General features: G+C 59.9%; 1 protein-coding gene across 1 annotated transcript in view; it reads right to left on the reverse strand.

Moving 5' to 3' along the window:
- The window catches only part of LOC136045613 (cleavage and polyadenylation specificity factor subunit 1-like), a gene marked incomplete at its 5' end in the record, with an annotated part of 48,231 nt that extends 40,637 nt beyond the window's left edge, over positions 1 to 7,594 (reverse strand). Inside the window, 4 exon segments of the mRNA XM_065731626.1 lie at positions 3,011 to 3,095; positions 4,937 to 5,027; positions 7,479 to 7,570; positions 7,573 to 7,594. Of these exon segments, the coding sequence (XP_065587698.1) occupies positions 3,011 to 3,095; positions 4,937 to 5,027; positions 7,479 to 7,570; positions 7,573 to 7,594 (290 nt within the window).
- Positions 7,595 to 8,193: the final 599 nt, after the last annotated feature.

The following is an 8,193-nucleotide window of genomic DNA, read 5'->3' on the forward strand; positions in this document are numbered from 1 at the left end:
TCCACCCCCCATATCCCATACACATCCCATATCCACACCCCACATCCACCCCCCACATCCCATACACCCCCACATGCACACCCCACATCCCATACAGCCCCCACATCCACCCCCCACATCCCATCCACATCCCATATCCACACCCAATATCCCATGCACACTCCAAACCCACACCCCATATCCTATCTACACCCCACATCCCATCCACACCCCATATCCACACCCCATATCGCATCCGCATCCCATATCCCATACACATCCCACATCCACACCCCACAGCCACCCCCCCACATCCCATCCACCCCCCACATCCACACCCCACATCCCATCCACATCCCATATCCACACCCAATATCCCATGCACACTCCAAACCCACACCCCATATCCTATCCACACCCCACATCCCATCCACACCCCATATCCACACCCCATATCGCATCCGCATCCCATATCCCATACACATCCCACATCCACACCCCACAGCCACCCCCCACATCCCATCCACCCCCCACATCCACACCCCACATCCCATCCACATCCCATATCCACACCCCATATCCCATGCACACCCCAAACCCACACCCCATATCCTATCCACACCCCACATCCCATCCACACTCCATATCCACACCCCATATCGCATCCGCATCCCATATCCCATACACATCCCATATCCACACCCCACATCCACCCCCCACATCCCATACACCCCCACATGCACACCCCACATCCACACCCCACATCCACCCCCCACATCCCATCCACCCCCCACATCCACCCCCCACATCCCATCCACATCCCATATCCACACCCCATATCCTATCCACACCCCACATCCCATCCACACCCCATATCCACACCCCATATCGCATCCGCATCCCATATCCCATACACATCCCATATCCACACCCCACATCCACCCCCCACATCCACACCCCACATCCACACCCCACATCCACCCCCCACATCCACACCCCACATCCCATCCACATCCCATATCCACACCCCATATCCCATGCACACCCCAAATCCACACCCCATATCCTATCCACACCCCACATCCCATCCACACCCCATATCCACACCCCATATCCCATGCACACCCCAAATCCACACCCCATATCCTATCCACACCCCACATCCCATCCACACCCCATATCCACACCCCATATCGCATCCGCGTCCCATATCCCATACACATCCCATATCCACACCCCACATCCACCCCCCACATCCCATACACCCCCCACATCCACACCCCACATCCCATCCACATCCCATATCCACACCCCATATCCCATGCACACCCCAAACCCACACGCCATATCCTATCCACACCCCACATCCCATATTCACATCCCTCATCTGCATCCCATATCCCATACACATCCCACATCCACCCCCCACATCCCATACACCCCCCACATCCACACCCCACATCCCATCCACACCCCACATCCCATCCACACCCCATATCCCACACCCCAAGTCCCATCCACCCCCCACATCCACACCCCACATCCCATACACACCCCACACCCAATATCCACACCCCATACCCACACCCCATATCCCATACACATCCCATATCCACACCCCACATCCCATATTCACATCCCACATCCGCATCCCATATCCCATACACATCCCATATCCCACACCCCACATCCCATACACACTCCATAACCACATCCCACATCCGCATCCCATATCCCATACACATCCCATATCCACACCCCACATCCCATACACACCCCATATCCCACACCCCACATACCATCCACACCCCACACCCCATATCCACATCCCACATCCGCACCCCATATCCCATACACATCCCATATCCACATCCCATATCAGACAACCCGCACAGATGCCCCCAGTGTCTCCGTGTCCCCATATCCCCCTGTCCCCATGTCCCCATGTCCCCATGTCCCCATATCCCCATGTCCCCATATCCCCATGTCCCCATATCCCCATGTCCCCATATCCCCATATCCCCATGTCCCCATATCCCCCTGTCCCCCTGTCCCCATGTCCCCATGTCCCCATATCCCCATGTCCCCATATCCCCATGTCCCCATATCCCCCTGTCCCCCTGTCCCCATATCCCCCTGTCCCGATGACCCCATATCCCCCTGTCTCCATGTCCCCATATCCCCCTGTCTCCATGTCCCCATATCCCCATGTCCCCATATCCCCATGTCCCCATGTCCCCATGTCCCCATATCCCCCTATCCCCATGTCCCCGTGTCCCCATATCCCCATGTCCCCATGTCCCCCTGTCCCCATGTCCCCATGTCCCCATGTCCTCATATCCCCATATCCCCATATCCCCATATCCCCATATCCCCATGTCCCCATGTCCCCATGTCCCCATGTCCCCATGTCCCCGTGTCCCCATATCCCCATGTCCCCATGTCCCCCTGTCCCCGTGTCCCCTTGTCCCCGTGTCCCCCTGTCCCCATGACCCCATATCCCCATGTCCCCATGTCCCCATATCCCCATATCCCCATATCCCCATGTCCCCATATCCCCATGTCCCCATATCCCCATATCCCCATATCCCCATATCCCCATGTCCCCATATCCCCCTGTCCCCATGTCCCCATATCCCCATGTCCCCATGTCCCCATATCCCCATGTCCCCCTGTCCCCGTGTCCCCCTGTCCCCATGACCCCATATCCCCGTGTCCCCATGTCCCCATATCCCCATGTCCCCCTGTCCCCGTGTCCCCCTGTCCCCATGACCCCATATCCCCGTGTCCCCATGTCCCCATATCCCCATGTCCCCCTGTCCCCGTGTCCCCCTGTCCCCATGACCCCATATCCCCATGTCCCCATATCCCCTGTCCCCATGTCCCCATATCCCCATGTCCCCATATCCCCTGTCCCCATGTCCCCATATCCCCATGTCCCCATATCCCCATGTCCCCATGTCCCCATGTCCCCCTGTCCCCATGACCCCATGACCCCATATCCCCCTGTCCCCGTCCCCGCGCCCCGCACCTTGTGTTGGGGATGGCCTCCCAGCTGACGGGGGAGATGAGCTGGATGGAGAACGCCTCCTGCTGAGGGTGCACGTAGCGCTCATCTGCGGGGACACGGGGACATGGACATGGGGACGGGGACATGGGGACATGGGGATATGGGGACATGGGGACATGGGGACATGGGGATATGGGGATATGGGGACATGGGGACGGGGACATGGGGACATGGGGATATGGGGACATGCGGATATGGGGACATGGGGACATGGGGACATGGGGACGGGGACATGGGGACATGGGGATATGGGGACATGGGGACATGGGGACATGGGGACATGGGGACGGGGACATGGGGACATGGGGACATGGGGATATGGGGACATGGGGACATGGGGACAGAGGGATATGGGGACATGGGGATATGGGGACACGGGGACATGGGGACATGGGGATATGGGGACATGGGGATATGGGGACAGGGGGATATGGGGACATGGGGATATGGGGACATGGGGACATGGGGACATGGGGATATGGGGTCATGGGGACAGGGGGACATGGGGACATGGGGATATGGGGACACGGGGACATGGGGACATGGGGATATGGGGACATGGGGATATGGGGACATGGGGACATGGGGACATGGGGACATGGGGACATGGGGGGACATGGGGAGACATGGGGACATGGGGACATGGGGACATGGGGACATGGGGGGACATGGGGAGACACTGAGACACACGTGGTGACACATATGGGGACATTGGGGACACTCTGGGGACACTGTGGGGACACTTTGGGGACACTGTGGGGACACTGTGGGGACACTCTGGGGACACTGTGGGGACACTGTGGGGACACTTTTGGGGACACTCTGGGGACACTTTGGGGACACTGTGGGGACACTCTGGGGACACTTTGGGGACACATTAAGGACACTGTGGGGACACTGTGGGGACACTCTGGGGACACTCTGGGGACACTCTGGGGACACTGTGGGGACACTGTGGGGACACTTTGGAGACACTGTGGGGACACTGTGGGGACACTGTGGGGACACTGTGGGGACACTCTGGGGACACTTTGGGGACACTTTGGGGACACTCTGGGGACACTGTGGGGACACTCTGGGGACACTTTGGGGACACTCTGGGGACACTGTGGGGACACTCTGGGGACACTGTGGGGACACTGTGGGGACACTGTGGGGACACTGTGGGGACACTCTGGGGACACTTTGGGGACACTTTGGGGACACTCTGGGGACACTGTGGGGACACTCTGGGGACACTTTGGGGACACTCTGGGGACACTGTGGGGACACTCTGGGGACACTGTGGGGACACTCTGGGGACACTTTGGGGACACTCTGGGGACACTGTGGGGACACTCTGGGGACACTGTGGGGACACTGTGGGGACACTCTGGGGACACTGTGGGGACACTTTGGGGACACTTTGGGGACACTGTGGGGACACTGTGGGGACACTCTGGGGACACTCTGGGGACACTGTGGGGACACTCTGGGGACACTCTGGGGACACTTTGGGGACACTCTGGGGACACTGTGGGGACACTGTGGGGACACTTTGGGGACACTCTGGGGACACTCTGTGGACACGTTGGGGACACTGTGGGGACACTCTGGGGACACTGTGGGGACACTCTGTGGACACGTTGGGGACACTGTGGGGACACTCTGGGAACACTGTGGGGACACTGTGGGGACACTGTGGGGACACTCTGGGGACACTTTGGGGACACTTTGGGGACACTCTGGGGACACTCTGTGGACACGTTGGGGACACTGTGGGGACACTTTGGGGACACTGTGGGGACACTGTGGGGACACTTTGGGGACACTCTGGGGACACTGTGGGGACACTGTGGGGACACTGTGGGGACACTTTGGGGTCACGGTGCGGGCGGTGGCACTGACCGCGCTCGATGCTCTCGAACTCCTTCTCCTCCCCCGTCATGCGTGGGATGCGCGTGCACGCATTGCTCACACTCGTGGCCACCGCGTACACCTGCGCCAAAACAGCGCCAACGGCGTCACCACGGCAACGGCGTCACCATGGCAACAGCGTCACCACGGCAACGGCGTCACCATGGCAACAGCGTCACCACAGCAACGGCGTCACCACAGCAACAGCATCACCACGGCAACAGTGCCACCACAGCAACAGCGTCCCCACACCAAGTGTCACCACAGCAACAGCATCACCATGGCAACAGCATCACCACGGCAACAGTGCCACCACAGCAACAGCGTCACCACAACAACAGCATCACCATGGCAACAGCGTCACCACGGCAACAGTGCCACCACAGCAACAGTGTCACCATGGCAACAGCATCACCATGGCAACAATGGCACCATGACAACAATGGCACCACAGCAACAGTGTCACCACGACAACAACGTCACCATGGCAACAGCATCACCACGGCAACAGTGCCACCACAGCAACAGTGTCACCACAGCAACAGTGTCATCACAGCAACAGTGCCACCACGGCAACAACAGCACCACGGCAACAGCGTCACCACGACAACAACAGCACCATGGCAACAGCATCACCATGGCAACAACGGGGCGAACGGCACCATGGCAACAATGGGACCATGGCAACAGTGTCACCATGGCAACAACGTCACCACAGCAACAGCGTCACCACGGCAACAACTTCATCCTGGCAACAGTGTCACCACGACAACAATGGCAGCAACGTCACCAACAGCAACAGCAACAATGTCACCAATGCCACCATGGCAACAATGGCACCAATAGCAACAATGTCACCATGGCAACAATGGCAACAATGTCACCATGGCAACAATGGCAACAACGTCACCTATGGCAACAATGGCACTAATGACAACAACGTCACCACGGCAACAACGTCACCACCATCACCACGGCAACAACGTCACCACCGTCACCATGGCAACAACGTCACCGTCACCATGGCAACACTGCCACCAAAGGCAACAACGGCTCCACAGCAACAATGGCACCAACGTCCCCATGTCCCCTCTGCCCCCCATGTCCCCACTGCCCCCAACGTCCCCACTGCCCCCCATGTCCCCACTGCCCCCAATGTCCCCACTGCCCCCAATGTCCCCACTGCCCCCCATGTCCCCATGCCCCCAATGTCCCCACTGCCCCCAACGTCCCCACTGCCCCCCATGTCCCCTCTGCCCCCGATGTCCCCATTGCCCCCAGTGTCCCCACTGCCCCCCGTGTCCCCATTGCCCCCAATGTCCCCACTGCCCCCCATGTCCCCACTGCCCCCCATGCCCCCATTGCCCCCCATGTCCCCATTGCCCCCATTAATCCAGTGTCCCCAGTGCCCCCAATGTCCCAACTGCCCCCCATGTCCCCACTGCCCCCCATGTCCCCACTGCCCCCAATGTCCCCAGTGCCCTCAGTGACGCCCCATTCCCCCACTGCTCCCAGTCCCCCCATTGCAGTGCCCCTCTTCCCCTCACTGTCCCCACGGCTCCCAACATCCCCATCCCCCCGCTACCCCCATAGCTCCCAGTCCCCCAAGTCCCCCCAGTCCCTCCCAGTCCCCCAGTCCCCCCAGTCCCCCCAGTTCCTCCACTGCCCAATTCTCCCATTGCTCCCAGCTTCCCCAGTCCCCCCAGTGTCCCTCTTCCCCCCACTGTCCCCACTGCCCACAATGTCCCCATCCCCCCACTACCTCATATTGCTCCCAGTCCTCCCAGTTCCCCCAGTCCACCCAGTCCCCCCAGTTCCCAGTCCCCCAGTTCCCCCAGTTCCCCCAGTCCCTCTCAGTCCCCCCAATTCCTCAGTCCTCCCAATCCCCCCAGTGCCTCCAGTCCCCCCAAACCCTGAGTCCTCCCAGTCCCCCCAGTGCCCCCAGTTCCCAGTCCCTCCCAGTCCCTCCCAGTCCCCCAGTCCCTCTCCATTCCTAGTGGCCCCAGTCCCTCCCAGTGCCTCCAGTCCCCCCAGTCTCTCCCAGTCCCCCGAGTCCTTCCAGTCCCTCCCAGTCCCCCCAGTCCCCCAGTCCCTCCCAGTCCCCCCCAGTCCCCCAAGTCCCCCAGTCCCTCCCAGTCCCCCCAGTCCCCCAGATCCCCAGTCCCCCAGTCCCTCCCAGTCCCCCCAGTCCCCCAGTCCCTCACAGTCCCCCAGTCCCCCAGTCCCTCCCAGTCCCCCCAGTCCGTCCCAGTCCCTCCCAGTTCCCCCAGTCCTCCCAGTCCCCCAAGTCCCCCCAGTCCCCCAGTCCCTCACAGTCCTCCCAGTCCCCCCAGTCCCCCAGTCCTCCCAGTCCCTCCCAGTCCCCCAGTCCTTCCAGTCCCTCCCAGTTCCCCAGTCCCCCAGTCCCTCCCAGTCCTCCCAGTCCCCCAGTCCCTCCCAGTCCCCCAGATCCCCAGTCCCTCCCAGTCCCCCCAGTCCCCCAGTCCCCCCAGTCCCTCCCAGTTCCCCCAGTCCCCCCAGTCGCCGTCCCCACCTTGGACTCGACGTGGTAGGCGACGTAGTGTGCGGTGCAGCGCAGTGGGATTTTGCGCACGGGCCACGGGGCGTCGTAGGACAGCGCGGCCGCAGCACGCTGATCCGCAGCTCCCCCTGCGGGGGGACCCCAATTCACGGGAACCCCAATTAACGGGAACCCCAATTAAGGGCCGCTCCCATTAATGGGGACCCAGATTACAAAGAAGCCGAGTTAACGAGGACCCAAATTAACGAGACCCCGTGAAAATGGCCAACGACGTTAATGGGAATGACAATGCGCGTCAATGGAGACCCAAGTGAAGGGGGGACACCAATTAATGGGAACCCCAATTAATGAGAACCCCAATTAATGGGAAGCCTAATTAATGGGAACCCCAATTAACACGTGCTTAAATTAATGGGAACCCAAATTAACAAGACCCCATGAAAATGGCCAACGACGTTAATGGGAATGACAATGCGCGTCAACGGTGACTCAAGCGAAGGGGGAACACCAATTAATGGGAACACCAATTAATGAGAACCCCAATTAATGGGAAGCCTAATTAATGGGAACCCCAATTAACAGGTGCCTAAATTAATGGGAACCCAAATTAATGAGACCCCAAGAAAATGGCCAATGACGTTAATGGGAATGACAATGCGCGTCAACGGTGACTCAAGTGAAGGGGGGACACCAGTTAGTGGGAACCCCAATTAATGAGAACCCCAAT

Source organism: Cyrtonyx montezumae, unplaced genomic scaffold, assembly GCF_038088225.1.
Source record: "Cyrtonyx montezumae isolate F1298 unplaced genomic scaffold, pur_monq_1.0 scaffold_148, whole genome shotgun sequence".
Classification (NCBI taxonomy): Eukaryota; Metazoa; Chordata; class Aves; order Galliformes; family Odontophoridae; genus Cyrtonyx; species Cyrtonyx montezumae.